The sequence below is a fragment of the Mycosarcoma maydis genome, chromosome 1 (assembly GCF_000328475.2).
Source record: "Mycosarcoma maydis chromosome 1, whole genome shotgun sequence".
Taxonomy (NCBI): domain Eukaryota; kingdom Fungi; phylum Basidiomycota; class Ustilaginomycetes; order Ustilaginales; genus Mycosarcoma; species Mycosarcoma maydis.
The window spans coordinates 126,750-144,892 of NC_026478.1; the positions used below are offsets into that span (position 1 = coordinate 126,750).

The following is an 18,143-nucleotide window of genomic DNA, read 5'->3' on the forward strand; positions in this document are numbered from 1 at the left end:
AAGCGCAGCACGACGCAAGCCGGTTTGTAGCGCAGTAGCTTGGCGCTGCAGGGTCGGCTTGTCGTGTAGAGTGGAGGTGACCGAGACACTGTTACAGCGCCTTTTCCAGAACGCCAAGCCAACTTTTGTGCCAGTCAACAAGTTGAAATCATCCGACAAGCCGCCTTCTCAGCAGTCTATCCGAGATGAGATTCCGAACTAGCGTCAAGTTAATTCCGCCATTTGGCACACGGCACACGCGCTGCGAAAATGTTTGACTAAAAAACACGAAAGCGGTGCAGCTCTGTCACATGCTTACTTACAACTACACAGCCCTTTCACCGTCTTGAGTGACTTGTGACCTTGGACGTGTCGCTCTAATAATAACCTAGTTAGATGGTTCGCCTCTCCGTACTAATCAGCGCTCCTCGCAAACGTTGAAAACACGACGTCATATCGGCATCTGCTGAGCGCCAAACCTCTTGGGCTGCAATCCACGTCACATCATCTTAGACCCTTTCGAGCTAGCGAACGACGTTTTGTCGCTTCGCTTCGATCTTTTCTAGCGCGAAAGTTTCGAAACACTTTTCCGATGGAGAAAGCGCTTGTTTCCTGGCGGGCTGGTCACACTTTTCGATGAGATTCGTGATTACAAATCACACACAAGACGAGATAGCAGCGCACATGCAGAAAATGCCCTTGGTATCATGAAGGCTTCTATTAGAAGACGAACCGTTGTAGCTCAAAGAGATCATCCAAGTGGAGACGATTACAAACGACTTTTGAACACACGCGTGTCATTGCCATCGCCGATACGACCCAGCAGATGTCTTGCTACGTAGGGGTTCACAAACACCTCTTGGGGATCGTACCTCTGTCGTGTCGCCAAAAAGTCATGCCAGTGCGGATAGAGCTGCGATAGCTCGGTAGGCGAGCACGAGTGCGCTTTTGCCCAGTGCGGGCGACCCGAATAGTGGCGCATGAGCGCCTCAAACTTGGCAAACAGCTGTCGATAGCGAACGGGACGGTTGTACGGTCGATACTGTACGATGCCTATGTAGCACGTCTTGCGTCCCTGTGCGTGACTGAGCCAGATAGCATCTGCGTCGGCAAATCGGATCTCGACCGGGAAATGGATTCGATCGCCATCGGAGGCAGCTTGCTCCTCATCGAGCCAGTCACGCATGGCTCGGATCGCAGCAGCGGCTCGGTTCAACGGGATCGCCCATTCGTCCGTGTATTGCGGGAAGAGGCAATCCATGTTGAAGATCCGGTCGGACCGGCCCACTTCTGACCAGACGGGGTTGCCCACCGTCAGCGGACGTGGTGCAGCCGAGTCAGGAGGGAATGTGTTCAAGCTGCCCACTGGGACGCTGCTCTGCAGCCACAAGAGCGAAGGTTCGCTTTCAGCATAGCCACCAACATTGCCGTTGTGCGCAAGCGATTGACCAATGTCACGGATGAGAAGCTGTTGTTGTTCATCGCGGCTGCCTGCCGTATCCGAGGTGGACGATGCAATTGTCACAGGCTCAGTGGCTGGACTTTCCGTCGCCGCTGCGATCTGGTTTCTCGGCGGTGTCGTCATCCGCGATGAGTTCGACTCTGGAATGGCTGGATGAGTCAGAGCGTGGATCCAACGCACGGCCGGATGAGGCCATTGACGGTTGAATCGCGATGTGTAAAGCAGAAACTCGGTAAGACGATGGCCAACCAATGATGCTTTTACGCGCGCCGTCAGTGACCGAGGGGCAGAGACGGGTTCCGTGGAGCGATTCGCACGGAGCAGGGTGATGCGCTTGACTTGCGGAAACCACATGAGTCGGACGTGCTGCGCCGAGCCCACCACCTGCTCCAATGCAAGCTGAGCTTGCCTGGTCTCTTGGTCGTCCTCTGGATCCGCTCGCGCGAGCTGATCAACGTCGCGATTGGCTCCAAGCCGAATAGGATGGACCTCGGCAGCATCTGCAGAGCGATATGAGGGGCGATAATTGTCCGAGCACGCTGGCAGTCGCTTGTTTTTGCTCAAAAGGCTACCGAGGGATGCATCAGGATTTACATAGGAGCTCTTGGACACGGCAGGAAAGCCGGTCTTGGTACCAAAGAGCGAGTCAAAGGTGAGCTCTTCCGAGTACTGCTTGAGGTTGAACGCGTTCTGTACGCGAAGCGTCACAGAAGTGATCAGGCCGGTAGAGCCAAGACCACAGAGGGTAGCGTTGAAAAGTTCTGCATTTTGCTCGTGGCTGCACGTGAGATGCTGAGTTCCTTCTGGTAGCGGACAAAGGATGGTAAGCTGCGAGACGTAGGATGAGACGACGGGAAAAAGGATACCAGTACCATGCGTTGCTGTGGAGATGAGACCGGCGATGGTCTGTTCAGAGATCGAGCCGACGTTGCACATAGCCAGACGAGGCTGAGTCGAGTCGAGCGCCTCATGAATATCGGAGATGTAGGTGCCTGCAAGGGCTGTAATGGTATATGCCGAGTGATTGATGTCCACGACACCCTTCAGTCCTTCCATGCGCATCGCCCAACCGGTGGTGAAAGGCAAATCGCTTGGGCTATGAGCTCGTCCGATGGCTCGAAGCTGCGCACCTTGACGCCGAGCCAGCTCTACAATCACAGCACAGTGTGTCACTGTTGTCGGGGCGAACACTCTTGCGGGTGTGCTCACGAAGGATTTTCCCCAATTCTGAAATCTGGCTTTGGGTGATCTTGCCGGCACTATGATAGGCTGAGTCAGCCTTTCCAGCTCGGCCGTAGAGCGTAAGAGGATGCCGGCGTCCACCGTTGTCAAGGCACTTTGCTGCATCTGCGCCGAATTCGAAGGGTTGAGCATCATCTTGGATGTGGAAGCCATCCTTCTTGACGTTGGAATCCTCGATGTCGTGTTGTTGCCGTTGCCGCGATTCGCTAGCCAAAGGGGAAAAAGTGGAGTCACTAGTTAAAGTCAACGCAAGTGCTCTTGAAAGTACCGGAAGTACGTGGTGTAGAGGGAAACAGCAGCATTCGGATGGGGCAAGTAGGTCGATGTTTCCGCCGTGTCGAGTTACAGGGTTGCACGCGTCTACCAGTTCATCTGAGCTCGGTTCAGCGATGCAACAATCGTGAATGTGAATAGGCTATCGGTCAATCGATCAGTTCGAGCAAAGAGGAGCCTCCAGGTTGCCCAAATCGACGTTGTGCCAAGCTTACTTAAGTAAAACTTGCTTCAAGCGCTCGAGGCTTGACTTTGGCTTGCACTTGCTGAGCAAAGACGAGAAGGTTTCATAAAAAGAAAAGGGTCCGCGCTGGGGCCGCCAAACCACAAACCACAAACACAAGGAAATATTCGGGTGCCTGTCGGCGGCTGAGCACTTGACGGTCAAGGTGGAGGTTATACTGCAGAACTTCTCGCACGTATAGGTTCAGGAAAAGCAGACAGACATTCACGATTCGTGATTTCTGAGGTGGGGCGCGTAAAGTCTCTGAAATTCACGAATCGATCGACTCACACCAGACAACCTCTGAACCTCGCTGTCGGAGACGACAAGATGAAGGAACCGCAAGATCGTCGCGCAGTCGAGAGCGATGACACTGAATCGCTCGCCTCGGACGATGTCCCCCTCGCCGTGATCAGGCCCAAGCTTGTGGAGCTTCTGGAGCGTGAGGCGAAGGGCATCTTCGCCTATGAGGCAAAGCACCCCCCAGACGACAGTGAACCACCTATCCACTTCTCTGCCTCAAAAGAGGAGATAATGAGGCCCATTCTCCAGGCACGCGCACTCCTCGGCGCCGACACCGACGACACTGATGAGATCGACGACAACTTGTCTCTACTTATCGCTGCACTAGCCAAAGAAGCCCAAGAGCTGCTTCAAATCCGCTCCCGCGAACAGAGTCGCGGGAAAACAGTGCGAGAGCTATTCAGAGACCACGTCCAAGAGACGAGGCAGGCCATTGTCGAGCTCGTCTCACAAATCGATGATATCTCCAAGATTGTGGAATCATGTGTGGGATCTATCCATTCACCGCGATTGTCTTAGTATATCGTCGCCACATGAGCCTCAAAGGGTCAGGGTTTTCTAGTCAGTCTAGCCCCAACCTCTCTTTCAGGACAAACAAAGTACGAATCCGGTGTGTGCTGTGCAATCGCTCATTCAGCATCCTTGATTTCGTACTTTAGACTCACAACGCTTCTCACGGAACTATGAACTTTGCGTTTGTGTGGCGAAATCGAAGACCTGATGTCACGCTTACACAATCGCGAAGGTTACATGATATGTGGAAGTAGAAGGGATTGGTATTCATGATTATTAGTCATGAGTAAGATCGTGTATACGACTTGGGCATGTGCGGGTGAATACTACTGGTGTTCTTTCGCGCTGGGTTGCCTACCACATGCATTTGACGCATGGCCCACCCAATCTTGTTGATCTTCCGGGTTGCGCTGACCTCCTCGACGAGCGCATGTAGCTAGGTGACAGCGATCTTCGATCGGGTATCTCAAAGTCTCTTCTTTTCAGAACGTGCAGGTGCGGTCAAGACCCCACTCGTGACTTTGTTTCACATCCGTCGACCTAGCTGCCGTTACCCGACACAGTTCTATGACGCTGTCGCAACATCTGCAACTCCTTTATCGTTGCATGGGTAAGGTTTACGAGAATCCACCCTGTTTGAGCTTTTCAACGACCGACCAGATAGCTGCCGTATAGCCGAGTGTGCCCAGTCCAACAATGACACCTTGCGCCACATCCGAAAGGTATGAATGATGTCGGAAAGGTTCCCTGGCGTGGATGTTGGAGATCTAACAAGCGTAAGGGTTTCTGATAGTGGTCAACATGAGAAGCCTGGTTCGTTTCGGCAGAACTGACCATGGTTTCGTCCATAAATTCCTTGTCTCTTTTGGGAGGTTGCGACTTACATGAACTTCGATAAACGGAACTCGGACGCCAGTCAGCGCATCTCGAATCGCTACACTTGTGTGCGTATATGCTCCAGCGTTGATAATGATGGCCGTTGTGCCGTCTGTACGAGCCGCGTGGATACGGTCCACAATGACGCCTTCGTGATTAGATTGAAACCCTTCAAAGTCAAAGCCGAGCTCATTGCACTGTCGTCTAGCATTCTCCTCGATATCAGAGAGCGTTTCGCTTCCGTACCTGTTTGGTCAGTGTAGTAGCTCGAACGGGCTCAGCGATGTGGTATAGATATGGACAGCGCTGATCGATTCTGTTGACTCACTTTTCAGGCTCTCTCGTCCCGAGGAGATTTAAATTCGGCCCGTTGATGAGCAAGATGCTGCGCTTGGTGGGTGCTGCGTTGGTCGTCATGAGGTGGGTAGTGCCGTCAAGAGCCTTTCGTTCCTTTTGGTGGTGGTGGTGGTGGTGGTAGAGCAGTAGCGGCAACTCGCACAGCTCTCCACGAATCACCTGCAAGTCAAGTTTCGCTGACCGTCGTCCACTTTTTTCAATCTTGAATCATGGGGCTCCGACACATCTTGGCTATGCAGTTCAGAGCGGGGTAAGGTTTGCGTCCGGAAGAAAGTAAAAGCGGATCCATATTCGTGACTTGGTGTGTCTCCACAACTCCGAAAACAAATCGTAAAATAACCGAACACCGAGTGATTCACGTGATTGATCCGCCTGTAACCGCGCCTCAAACATCCTCGCCAGTCACGAGTGACGCTTAAACCGCGTGGTTCGCCTTGTTTCGACCGCTGAGCTCAAACTCGTTGGGCTCGCATACACATCGGATCTTCCTCAGGACAAGTAGACATAATGGGTTGCAGGCGAAAAAAAGGTCTGATATGCCTTGATACATGCGCAGGTTGTGATTCATGGCTTCACGGGATGAGGGAGACCCTTTCCGCCGGCTTCCGGGTTAGGGCTGAGCAAAAGATGACCATGCGACTGGAGCAACACCTTGTCTCCAGGACTAGGAACAGGCTGAGGGAATTCAGGACTAGGATCGACACCATAAACACCGACAAACATGTTGGTGTTGAACATCTTCTGACATGCGTTGGGCTTGAAAGGTCTGGCGCTAACATCTCGCTGGGCGCAGGCATGCAATTCGTTGGCATTCAAGTCGTAGTAGATCGGGCTAAAGACGGTATCGATAGTAGGTCCCTTCGGTTGGATCGCTTTGTACGACTTGAAGCTGGTCTTGCGGAGAGGTGTGCACTGCATGGTGCTGTAGAGCTGCTTCTCGGCCGGGCCCGTGCAGTCGTCGGTGGAGTACAGGAGCAACACTGCTCCTCCGGCGTACGATGCTTGTTCAAGGCAGATCGGTCGAGTGCGGCCGCTTGCGGTACCTCGTGATCGCCTCTTGTGGCGCGCATCCGTGCTGGCATGAGCGCATTGAGCGACCCCATTCTTGATGGGAATGTTGTCTGGGTTCCACACATAGCCCCCTTGATTTGTAATGGAGTCAACCCTAGCCGTCCATACCCCCACTTCGTGCACATCAAGGTTGGGCAATGTGATACAGTCTTTCGTCTTGAATGCATCGTAGACCTTTGAAGACGACATCCATGCCGTGTTTTGAACAACACCGTCCGACTCTTCTTCTTTAGCAAAGCCGATGCCGATTCCCTGAACTGCAGCGAGCACGCGCATCGAACCCAGAGGTCGCTTCAACGAGTGAGCCACTGTGCCTTCCCAAATCATCTGCTCGTTGCCCTTGATCATCGCCTGCGGTGTGGTACGAGCGAGCTCAAGAGGTTTGTTGCAACTAGCATCCTCGAAAAACGCGACGTGGACGATTGGACAGTTTGCAGGGTCCGTAGCGTAGTCGTGATAGCAGTTTGATCCGTCCTGGGCGGAACTGCGCTTGTCTAGTGGCATCCACGAGTGCTGCAAGCTGCCTAGTACGCACCAGGGCAGGATGGCTGCAACAAGGAGCAGTGTCGAGAGCAACGAGCTTTGTGTAGGGTTCGGCATCTTGACTGAGCTTTCTAGGGTGTTTTGACTCTCTTTGGTCGTTGGACTCTTCGAGGTCTTGCAGCGATGTGTCCCGGCCTTTTTAATCTTTTTCAGCTCCATTGCGAGTGTCTTAGGTACCATCATTCACGGGGCGTGCCTCCAGCAGTCGCTAGAGGTCAGCGAACTGAGGCATTCAAGATAGACTTCATTTGTGGCGTCAAACCCACCTGTAGCCACCCACTATCAGCCTTTGCTCAGATACATGTCCTCCCTTCATCTCGCGCCGACACAAACACAGCCGCAGCCCACAGGCGCAAACGATGTTGAATTCAGACGGTTGATTTCGTCTAGTCTGCTTTTCGATGATATGCGACAGGACCTTTTGGTGGGGGACCCAAAGGCGCTTTCGGTGGGGGCGGGGCTGCGGATGCCCTCGAATACATAATTTGCCCCGTTGCGTTGTAGGTTCCGGTTGCTGAGCCACCAGAGACAGGTACATCGCTTCCCGAATCCAAATGTTGACAGGCTTCGCGGCTGGAAACTTCGTGAGATGAACGAGGGACTGCACCATACGCTGGCCACGGTGAAGGTGAATTGCGGCCCGAATTGAGATTGCTACGACTGCCGTTGTTAAAGATGCCGCCCACCACGTCTGCTGCTCTTTTGCCTCCGGTGCCGAACCCGCCGAATCCGCCGTTGACCGAGAACCCGCCCGCACCCGACACGTCGGTGGTCCTGCCATACATGTTGGCGGTTCGCTCGAAAGCCTGGGCAGACGGCGCGAGAGGTACATCCGCCAAGGACGGCAAAAGCTGCAACACAAGGCGATGAAGTTTGACCGTCGGCCAGAAGATGGGCAAGCGTGAAGGGACGAGTCGATGGAGCGGACCGTTGGCGTACACGTGCCCACCGGCTACACCAAACCCATTCGACGAAGCCGCAAGCGTGCCAGATGCTGAAATTCGCGGTTGTGGATCGGCGAGCATGGCAAGTACCGTGCAAAAGGGGAATACGAGCATGAAGAGCATCAAGTTGAGCAGTCCGCTCGGATGGAAGAAGGACACTGCCGTGGAGGGCAAGCCGAAGGCGACAAAGTACGACCATCTCTCTTCACAGTAGCGCATTCTGCGGTCGAGCGACCATCCTCGCGAGATCCATGCTTGCTCAAAGCAGTAGTAGCCATCGACGAGGCACATGAACAAGAAGGAGAGAGGGCGCCCAAGGTAGGGTATGCGACCGAGAAGTAGGTAAAAAATGGTGTAGTTGACGATGAGGATCATGCGATAGCTCTCCTGCAGCATACGGCGTGACGTTCCTGGAGGCAATGACGGGTTCGACAGGGTGAGCCTTCGCACGTGCCCGTGCCGAAGCTTGTATGCCGCATTGGCGATGTCGGATGTCCAGGAAGAGGCGAGGAGGTAGCTGCCGCCGATGAGAGGATAGAGCCAAAAGACATTTCCGAGTCCACCAACGATCGATCCAGACTCGACGACGCCCTGCACATGCTGGTCGTGTGTCTGTTGGAAAAGCACCTTTGGGAAAAAGGCGAGCTCGAAGAAAAATACAACCGCAGAGATGGTGCCACTTAGCACCAGACCTTTCAAAACACCATTTCGAATCTCGCGGGAGCTTGCGATGAGATTGAGCGCCTCCGACCATCGATTGCCGTCCCACCAGCCTGCTCTAGCCCAGTTGAGGTGACAATATAAGCTCTTAAACAGCGGTAAGCGCGGGATGTATTCTGCGGGGCCTTTCGCGGACCAGGATGTCTGACGTGCGCTTCTTTCTAGCGGCCACGGTAGACCAGCATCGTATAGTTCGTCGATCCTTCCTCCCCCCGCACCTTCAATATCGAGGTCCACGTCTGAGACGGACAGCCCATTAGGTCGATGGTAGAAGCTGCTCGATGTGACGCGGCTAGTGGCGGGAACGCCGAGCATCGTTGATGGTTTCGAGGAGACACGCTAGTTCTACCTCGTTCGAGGAAAGTATATATCTAGGAAACGCGATTGTAGGAGAGAAGAAGACAGCCGATGCTTGCCGTACGCTGCCATCGACAGACCGTGCTATGTCGACATTCGAAACGCAAGGAGAAGACAAGGAAGATAGGCAGCAGCTTGCCAAACGCGTGGAATGCTAGAGGCGGAGGGCTTGTGCACCCTTCGCAGGTCTGTGCCTGCTGGCAACCGCTGCACTTCTTCTTGCTCCACCTCATCGTCCGTGTCCCGAGTTATCGTCCGTTGATCTCATGTAAATAATTAGAACCTTACTTATATGCAACCTTGTCTTTGGTGAACATCCTATCCCGGCTAGCTCAGTCGGTAGAGCGTCAGACTCTTACACAACAAGGGTTTCCGAGATTGCCTCGGAGTTCATCTGAATGTCGTGGGTTCGAGCCCCACGTTGGGAGGATATTTTTTGGCTTTTTTTGCAGCCTCATATTTTGTTTGGACTTCGTTTTGAACGATCCTTTTTTGTACCAATCACAAATTTATGCTCGTTGTTCTCGAAGCTGATTAACCCGTCATAAGTTAGTCGACCTTGGCAATAATTATGCAGCTCCTGGCTTTTCGCGGTTTGATTCAGGCTGTTTCACGACATGGAGCCGGTTGGAAATGCAGCGTTCTTTGAACTTTCTACGGAAAGATCGGCGAGTCCGGATATAAGGTACGAACTGACTTGACCAGATCAAGGCATCGGGCAGCGCAGAAGCGAGCGATTTGAACTCGTGAGACACATACAACCTAATCGATTGCACCGAAGTAGTGCGCTACAATCGTGAGTATGTTGATGTGACAGACAAAAGGATTCGACAGACGAAAGGAATGAATGAATGTAAGTTAGCCTGTTATTTGACAGCCAGCGGTCACTATCCGCCGATTCGTCAAAGTCAAAATTCAACGGTTCAGAATTTTCATCTGTATTTACTTTTTGTGTATCCTATCGCTTTATCTGCGGGATCTCAGAACATCTTCTTCCATGCTCAAGACTTTGAGCCTAGACCCAGTCATGTTTTTGTCATGCGTACAACGTCACAGACTCTGTCGCCGCGCGGAATTGTAGGTAAGTTAAGTTGGCTGCCGCTAGACTCACCCCGCAAAAGCTGCGTGGCCAGCTGATCGGTCCAATATAGCTTGTCGTCGCCACACCACGCGCCGGTCCTGTCGTTCTGAAAGCTGGGATAGATGCGGGCTGGTCGCTTTGCAAATCGGCCCAAGGTATTCAATCGATATCAGAAGAATTCGATTCGACATTTCGGCTTCAGCATACCGTGCGTGATCGAACGACGTTGTACCAATGAGAACACAGCTAGTTGAGTTACCTTGCGCGTTGAGGATTCATTTTTCGTGGCGCATGCATCGTTGGCAGCGGTCAACTGCGAGTGCTTGTTCAAGATTGAGGCGCGTGCCGACACACAACAGTGATTGGTTGCCCAACCGAAATTTTTGCAGCAGTGTCTCGTGACCTTGCCAGGGTTCAGGGCGGCGCTCTCTAGCCTCCGACTCGCACCTTACCATACTACAGTAAAACCTCTATAGCCCACTTGACGAGCTTGCACTTTGCTGACTTGATCGTCTTCATCACGTCTGCAATGCGCCACCTTGATGAAGGAGCTATCCCCACCAAAACAAGATAAGGATTTGATAGATGATTGGCTGAACACCATGGCGTATCAGAGTTGTGAGTGTGAGCTTGTCTGCAAGTGGGCGAGCGATCGACGGTTGTCATTCGGTCTCGCTCGATTTTCGCTGCGAGCCCACATGAGGCTCTTGCTTTCGAGTCTTAGTTATTTATCGTTTCCGCTAAAGACGATGCACACAATCACGAATCACGAATGTTGACAGGTTCTAAAAGCTGAACAGCTGAAGCTGAGTTCGAAAACTCGGGAACTAGGACTGCATCATCGGAATATTATTCGTGATTGGCTTCTGTCATTCTTGAGGGGGGACAAGCCGACGGTTCGAGGAAAATCCTTGTTGTGATTTTAGAGTCATCGCGTCAGCATGGACTGCGGCTCCAGAGAGGGCACAACGCTTTGCCGTCAGCGGCGTCGTTTCGAAAAGAGTGTTTGAATTCGGCTCCTCCGATTTGTGCTGCCGTGCTGCCTGTTCCTGCCTCTCTATCTTTGCGTGCAACTATTCTCATACGCTTGCGGGTGGGCGTGCGTGGAGAAGCGCGAGGGTAGACAATGGCGCGCTCTAGGCGTGCGCCTAACGGATCCAAACCGCCGAAGATAGCATCTGAACGAATGAGCTTGGCAGCATGTCACAAACCCATTGTCGCCACGACTGAAAGATAAGCTATTTCTCTCTCTCTCTGTTACATGAGCCAGACCGAGCTTTGACCTGAAGACAGTAGGATGAGCAGCGATTGGTCGCCCAGGCAGGTTGCACCGACTGTGGAAGTGGGTTTGCAGAGCAGAGGCTCGGTTATAGACACACACACCTTTTAAGCTCTGGGCCTCTCTTTTCATTGGTCGAGCCGTCTCGTCTGATTCATCTGCTTCTCTGCCCCTCTCACTTTTCCGCTGCTCTTCCCTCCACCACCACCGTCACATACTTTGTGACGACTCACGTTTTGTACCCCTAATCATCACTTCTTGATCCTTTGCATTGGTGCACCTTCGCATCACGCGTCACCAGGATCCATCGCCACCAAATATTCTTTCCTGAATCAGTCTCTGCGCTGTATTGTCGAACAGCTTAGATCAACCACGGAGCCACTCAACATGGCATCCACAGGCCTTCCCTCCTCTCTGGGAGATCGATCAAGCGGTTCGGTCTCGCCTACTCAGACTGTCGACGTCGAAAAGAACGGCGCTTCTCACGATGAGCCTGTCAAGGTCTCCCAGACACAACCCGCGACGCAGACCGAGTTCGGCGAGAAACGCGAGCAGTACCGCAGCGAGGAGGATTACATGTACGAGCAGCAGAAGCGTTCCGAAGGTGACCACAAGTTCCATCGTCTCGGCTGGAAGAAGCTCACCGTCTGCCTCATCGTCGAAGCCATTGCTCTCGGTGCTCTATCCATCCCCTCTGCGTTCGCCACACTTGGAATGGTGGCTGGTGTGATTGTCTGCATCGGCATTGGTCTCATTGCCATCTATACGAGTTACATCGTCGGTCAAGTCAAGGTCAAATTCCCTCAAGTCTCGCATTATGCCGACGCTGGTCAGCTCATGATGGGTCGCTTTGGCTACGAGCTCGTCGGTGCCATGTTTGCTCTTCAGTTGACGCTACTGGTTGGCTCTCACTGTCTCACCGGTACCATCGCATTCCTCAACTTGAGCAACAACGCCATCTGCTCGCTCGCCTTTGGCGTCATTTCGGCCATCATCCTCTTCATCGTTGCCGTTCCTCCCTCGTTCTCCGAGGTGGCCATTCTGGGTTACATTGACTTCGCATCGATTATCATCGCCATTGGTGTTGTCATCATTGGTACAGGTATCAGAAAAAGCCAGCCCGAGCACGCACTTACGCTGACAGAATGGTCGGCATGGCCAAAGGAAGGCACCACCTTTGCTGATGCTTGGGTAGCTCTCACAAACATTGTCTTTGCCTACTCGTTTGCCGTCTGCCAATTCTCCTTCATGGACGAGATGCACACGCCCACCGACTATGTCAAGAGTATCTGGGCGCTCGGCATCATTGAGATTGTCATCTACACCGTCACTGGTGCCCTCATCTACGCCTTTGTTGGCACAGAGGTCAAGTCTCCAGCGCTGCTCTCTGCAGGCACCACGCTCTCCAAGGTCGCATTTGGCATCGCTCTGCCTGTCATTTTTATCTCGGGCTCCATCAACACCACAGTGGTTGCGAGATATGTTCACGGTCGTATGTTTAAGAACTCGGTCATCCGATACATCAACACCAAGATGGGCTGGTTGACATGGCTCGGACTTGTCGCTCTCATTACCGTCATCGCCTGGGTGATCGCAGAGGCAATCCCCTTCTTTTCCGATCTTCTCGGCATCATGTCGGCGCTGTTCATCTCGGGCTTCACCTTCTACTTGCCAGCATTGATGTGGTTCTTGCTGATCAAGGAAGGCAAGTGGAACGCGACTCGCTGGAACACGATCCTTAGCGTTGTCAATGCGATCGTGTTCGTGTTGGGCCTGCTCATCCTGGTCTGCGGAACTTACGCTTCGGTTCAGGATATCATTGACCAGTACAACAAAGGCACAGTGCGAGGATCATTCACTTGCGGGCCCATCGGATAGATGAGAATTGCGCGACTTGCGTTAGAAAAGGGCAAGTTTCGCCTTGGTCGAGGTCGATTTTTTTTTCTCTTTTACCCAACATCGCCGGTGGATTGGCGCTGTTCAGAAGCTGAATCTGTTGACCATGGACCGAAACAACACTTCTCGATTGGACTACTGCACGAGCTCAAGCTAGATTCGGAAGCTTCTTACCAACGCACTTGTTCTCATGATCTCTCACGCAAACCCAATTTGGCCCTAATGAAATGCTCCAACACGTTGTCTTCTTGACGAAATGTAATTTGTACTCAACACTTATACTAACAGTATTGCCGCAGTCACCCCAGCATCGACGTCATCGGATCCCTTCTGCCGATTGCCATATAAGTATCGGTGATATTAGATTGTTGCCTCCTTACCTGTGAGGAACACAGGTGAGGTTGGTATGATTTGATGTGCTGTCTATCTTCGTCCAGGAGGATCTTGCCCGATGAGAGTGCGATCGGGCACCTCCACCTTCAGGAAGCGAAACGAGAAAAATTCGTGCCTCGAGCCTGGAAAAATGAGCGTCTTGGTCAGCGTGCAGAGGTGACTCTATCCGTCGGTCTCCTGGTTTACCCGACACTTGTCACAAGACGTGGCTCAGACCTGGCTAGCTCTCCTTTAGCGCGATCATCACTATACCGTTCGAGCGCGAGCCAAGCACAGACTAGAACAAGTTATCGCCGATAGCATCACTGGATCAACGAATCAGCGTATCTCCAACAGACTCTGGTTGCCGTTCTGAAACCATGTCGGGCATGCCGAATGCCGAGCTCGTGCGCGAGCAACAGCAACCAGGAGATCCTATGGGATCTTCTGCGCATCCGAATGCATACGTACCTGAAGTGGGCGGCCTAGGATCGGAGCTGCCGGAAGCGCCACGAGACAAGTTCTTTCGCAAGATGCGCGAGCAGCCTTTGGTTCCTATTGGTAAGCTTGGCACATTTCGTAACTGGAGGTTGCGCGATTTGATTGCGCAGATCTGACTCTGACATTCGCGGTTGCGCTCGTCTTTGAAATCAACAGGCTCATTGCTCACATGCGGCGCACTCATCGCTGCATCCAACCACCTCCGATCGGGCAATCGAGATCAGTTCAACAAGGCGTTGCGATGGCGTGTCGGCTTCCAAGGCTTAACCGTCCTAGCTGCGCTTGTCGGATCTTTCTACTACGGCCAACAAGCAGCAGCGACGATCCCGGCTCCCGCTTCGTCTTCAGCCGATGCCCCGTTGCAACAAGGCGCAGTAACAACGCTACCAGGAAGGGCACCGACCGTGTGGCAACAGACGAGAGCTGATGAACGCGCCAACAAGGGTAGGAACGAATTCGAGGGCAGAGTCGGCCAAGCACTCGATAGGGAGTTGAACGACGATAAGAGGTTGGAAGAGGCGCTGTTGGGAAAGGAGGAGGAAATCAATCTGGAACAGTTGAAAAAGACGGCGACCAAGCCGAGACCCGTGATCGGTCAGGATGCGAGGCGACAAGTTTAGGTGCGAAGCGATGATATCTAGCATTCGTGCCCTTGCAGTATCAGTGGATTCTGCAAGCAGCTACTTGCAAAAGGTCAAGTGAAACAAAACAAAGTCACTCTGACCTGTCATTTGTGCGTCTCCTTGCTGAAGCTCAGGCGAGAGACGCTGAGAAACGCAAACGCGCTCCCGCCGTAAACAAAACGTTGAGCAATTGGCAAACTTTCAAAGAGCCATACACGAACGCAGTAGATAAATCCCTTGACAAAAGGTGAAGTATACAAAATCGCGGACCCGGTCACGGGTGAACAAGGATTGCTAAGAAACCACACGAGAGAGAAAGTGATCCAGGTTGTCGATCACCGACTGAGCGGCACGGGTCATGGTAGTGGTGGAGCGTGCAGCGCCTGCTGCTGGGTCTTCTGGTCTCGGTGAAGCGTTGCACTGCGAATCGCTCTCGTCACTAGCTTCAATCTGTTCAAACGAAAACGCTTCTTCGGCGAACTGACCATCAGGCAGCCTGGATACGCAGTCACGTACCGCTTGAAGCGCTTCTCGAATCGCCAAACCTACTGCAGTATTGCCGCAAGGTAGCGATTGCAGCACAAGCTGATCCAGATCTTCGAGCAAGTCGAGCGCGTCGAGTGCGATGTGCAACGGTTGGTCGGGTCGTAGTGGTCCGTGTGCGTCGACAGCAACGAGCTGGTGATCCAGGCACGATGACCATAGCTTGGCTCGTAACGCTTGACGTGCTAGATCAACGAGGATCGGATCGACTGGGTGATGAATGCTGGCTAGCCAATCGTGAACGTGGACGACGGCTTCCGGTGTCAAACGGTGACACGTCGCCACGTCGCAGCTGTGCGTCCAACATTCGATCAAATCGCCAAAACGGTAGATCAAATGTTCTCGTACACTTGCCAATCCGAGCTGGGTCAGAAATCCTAATGGCGCCGATTTCGAGCTTACTGATGAGCTTCGTGCGCGTTTCGTCTGCACAACTTTGATCTCCTCCGAGTCGGATTTCACTCGCTTTCGACCACGTGCAACGTTGTCTGCTCCTCGCTTTGCCGGCTCCATTTGACACACGTAATCTGGTCGCTGCTCGGCCCACCACCTTTCTGCCCGCACGAGCAGCATCCACACTTTTACCGCCTCGGACGCCTGCTCGCCATTGCCCAAGGCTGCACAACCGACCTGATCCAACCCCAAGATCTTGGCCAATGTGATAGCCTCGCAAAAGCGGAAAAAAGCCGCATCTTTCCACTCGGTGAAACCGCAATCTTGTGCTTGGTGCGAAGCAGTATCGAGATTGTAGAGCGCCATCGAGAGAAATAATGCAGTCAGGACGGTTTCCAGTGTGGGAGCTTGACCGAAGCTGATGCCTCCGCCGGGTGCTGAAGAGCGTAGGAGAAGGATTTGTTCGATCACCTGCGTGGCTTGTATGCGTAAAGCGTCCGAGTCGTGCGCTTTCGAAGAACGATTTGGGGCGACGCTGGGCATGAGAAATGATTGCTCAAGCTGTGCTTCGATGCTCTTGTCGCCAACGCGAGAGGTGGCGGATTTTGGCAGTGTGAGGCGCAACAGTCCGAGCAGGGATATGGACAGCGCAAGTGCAGCAAAAGAGGCATCGTGATCGTGCGACTTGCGCCCAAGCCGAGGATAGATGTAAGCTCGTGGCACAATGCCTGGACAAAGACGTTCGTATAGGTTTTCGTAAAATAGCGCCGTCCGTTTGGTCAGCGTCATGGTGTTGAGCGGATCGTCCATCACGCCTGCTGCTGGTCTTGGAGCTTGTGATGACGAATCTGATTCAGCGTTTGGCTGCTCGAATTTGGGTGCAAGCCGAGCCTTGGCATCCACATCGTGGCGTTGCTGCATACTTGGCAGCGCTGATGTGAGGGTGGAGAAACTATTCCGCCTGCTCCCATCCGGCTCGATCAACCCCAAACTACCCAGAATGTGACCTGCCCAGAGTTTCTGTTTGGCCTCGTGATGAAATTGCACGTTCTGACCCAGCACTGCGAGCTGTGCAGATGCTGCAGGAGATCCCTTTTGCTGCGGATCCCAATCCACTTCTTCGGCCAAGATGCCGAGCAGATCCAGGCCGGCCGTCGTAGCTACGCCTACACCTACCATGCTATTCTCGGCCGACGACGTGGCTACAGATGAGAAGCACGATTTGGAAGATGACAAAGTTGATGGTGTTGTCATGGTACCGACAAAGTCGGTGAGCGCCGAGATTGGAAGAGTCGACGGTGGGAATGCTGAGGTGGCTACCGAGAGTAGTTCCGAGTAGGCCGAATGTGTGGACGAGAACGGTGCCTGAGAGTCGAGTAGGCTTTGGAACGATGATGCGAATGCTACGAGAGTCGGGGGATCTGGCGAGAATCGCACTGGTTCGCTCTGCTGTTGGTACAAGTGAAGCTCGCTCTTTCCCAAGCGTTGCGAATTTGATGGTCGACGTACGGTCGAATCAAGGCCGCATAATCTCTCTCTCCTCGATTCAATGCTCGCGGCAGAGCAATGTCGATTCCAGGCTGACGATAACGACGATGACGAACGCGATGATCTTGGCCAAGTCGGTCTAGCCAGCTGGTCGAGAATGGTGTAGCGAGTGATGTCGGTAGGTGCGTCGCAATCCGCCGAAGAACAAGACGATTCTTGAGGTGCACGAGATGCGGTGGCTGTTGCACTAGGAGTCATGCCGATAACCAACGCAGACGATGATGATGTCAAAACAAGTAAAAGCAGGCGCCAAAAGTGTCGAAGCAAGTCGAAAGCAAGCGACTTTCGACGGCGGATTGTCGACCGCCTGGCTGGAAACCAAGACCCACCCCGAAGGCGTTCGACTCGTTAAAATTCCTTCGGAGTCAACGTTTGCAGAGAAGAGACCCGAGACCCAAAGACGATTGTGGAAACGGGAGCGGGATCTGAAAAGTCACCTACGAGGACAAGAAGCTCATTGATTGGACTGGACCGATCAAGTAAGGAGGTGCCAGACGAGTTGAACGCAGTGGGTCTGTGGGACAAATTTGAGAACCAAGGCTGTAAACGAAACTCGCTATACACAGTCAGGAACGGCCAGTCGAGTGGAGAAAGATCGAGCATCTCGGTGCAGCTGTTTTCAACAAGTAGCTACAGAGAAGCTCAGCGACCGGAAGCTATACACGGGGAATGCAGGCTCGTGTCTGTTGCAGTTAAGTCAGAGAGGAGAGAGCGAGCGATCCACAGCCTTCGTGGGGAGGGAGCGGAGAACCGTCGGGCAAGTTCAAAGCCTTGCATGTTGCTGTGTGGTGAAATATTATCCCCACGTTTTTGTTTCCACATCCACCGAGCCGCGACCGAGCACGAGGGAATGAAGTTGTGAGTGTCGAGAGAGCACACGATCTCCATCTCCTATTACGTTTTCACCAAGGGCAATTGCTGACTCGAACCCACTCGCCTATTCTTCACCAGCCGAGCGTGCGCCACTCTTCTTGCAGTTCAAGCAGATTCGAAAGGAAAAAAGATCAGAGATGCCAAGCAGATGTCACACTGGTGACACTTTGG

At 53.1% G+C, this 18,143-nt stretch overlaps 8 protein-coding genes and 1 non-coding gene across 9 annotated transcripts; 4 read left to right on the forward strand and 5 right to left on the reverse strand.

The window, feature by feature from the left end:
- Nucleotides 1-748: 748 nt before the first annotated feature.
- Nucleotides 749-2,788, reverse strand: UMAG_10013 (D-arabinono-1,4-lactone oxidase; the record flags this gene model as incomplete). Its single annotated transcript, XM_011388301.1, has 1 exon — nucleotides 749-2,788. One exon carries the CDS (start codon nucleotides 2,786-2,788, stop codon nucleotides 749-751), a length of 2,040 nt encoding a protein of 679 aa, XP_011386603.1.
- A 721-nt stretch (nucleotides 2,789-3,509) lies between these two features.
- UMAG_00052 (uncharacterized protein) lies at nucleotides 3,510-4,001 on the forward strand (the record flags this gene model as incomplete). Its single annotated transcript, XM_011387723.1, has 1 exon — nucleotides 3,510-4,001. The coding sequence occupies one exon, from the start codon at nucleotides 3,510-3,512 to the stop codon at nucleotides 3,999-4,001; it is 492 nt and encodes a 163-aa protein (XP_011386025.1).
- Nucleotides 4,002-4,612: 611 nt separating this feature from the next.
- On the reverse strand, nucleotides 4,613-5,288 carry UMAG_00053 (putative 3-dehydroquinate dehydratase; the record flags this gene model as incomplete). Its single annotated transcript, XM_011387724.1, has 3 exons — nucleotides 4,613-4,762; nucleotides 4,880-5,117; nucleotides 5,200-5,288. The coding sequence occupies 3 exons, from the start codon at nucleotides 5,286-5,288 to the stop codon at nucleotides 4,613-4,615; spliced, it is 477 nt and encodes a 158-aa protein (XP_011386026.1).
- A 504-nt stretch (nucleotides 5,289-5,792) lies between these two features.
- UMAG_00054 (uncharacterized protein) lies at nucleotides 5,793-6,899 on the reverse strand (the record flags this gene model as incomplete). Its single annotated transcript, XM_011387725.1, has 1 exon — nucleotides 5,793-6,899. The coding sequence occupies one exon, from the start codon at nucleotides 6,897-6,899 to the stop codon at nucleotides 5,793-5,795; it is 1,107 nt and encodes a 368-aa protein (XP_011386027.1).
- Nucleotides 6,900-7,228: 329 nt separating this feature from the next.
- Nucleotides 7,229-8,821, reverse strand: UMAG_00055 (uncharacterized protein; the record flags this gene model as incomplete). Its single annotated transcript, XM_011387726.1, has 1 exon — nucleotides 7,229-8,821. One exon carries the CDS (start codon nucleotides 8,819-8,821, stop codon nucleotides 7,229-7,231), a length of 1,593 nt encoding a protein of 530 aa, XP_011386028.1.
- Nucleotides 8,822-9,184: 363 nt separating this feature from the next.
- UMAG_16002 lies at nucleotides 9,185-9,291 on the forward strand. The gene is made up of 2 exons: nucleotides 9,185-9,221; nucleotides 9,256-9,291. It is a non-coding gene; the product is annotated as a tRNA-Lys (tRNA).
- A 2,319-nt stretch (nucleotides 9,292-11,610) lies between these two features.
- Nucleotides 11,611-13,101, forward strand: UMAG_00056 (putative neutral amino acid permease; the record flags this gene model as incomplete). Its single annotated transcript, XM_011387727.1, has 1 exon — nucleotides 11,611-13,101. The coding sequence occupies one exon, from the start codon at nucleotides 11,611-11,613 to the stop codon at nucleotides 13,099-13,101; it is 1,491 nt and encodes a 496-aa protein (XP_011386029.1).
- A 770-nt stretch (nucleotides 13,102-13,871) lies between these two features.
- On the forward strand, nucleotides 13,872-14,612 carry UMAG_00057 (uncharacterized protein; the record flags this gene model as incomplete). The annotated part of the gene is made up of 2 exons (XM_011387728.1): nucleotides 13,872-14,052; nucleotides 14,149-14,612. The coding sequence occupies 2 exons, from the start codon at nucleotides 13,872-13,874 to the stop codon at nucleotides 14,610-14,612; spliced, it is 645 nt and encodes a 214-aa protein (XP_011386030.1).
- Nucleotides 14,613-14,909: 297 nt separating this feature from the next.
- UMAG_00058 (uncharacterized protein) lies at nucleotides 14,910-17,297 on the reverse strand (the record flags this gene model as incomplete). The annotated part of the gene is made up of 1 exon (XM_011387729.1): nucleotides 14,910-17,297. One exon carries the CDS (start codon nucleotides 17,295-17,297, stop codon nucleotides 14,910-14,912), a length of 2,388 nt encoding a protein of 795 aa, XP_011386031.1.
- Nucleotides 17,298-18,143: the final 846 nt, after the last annotated feature.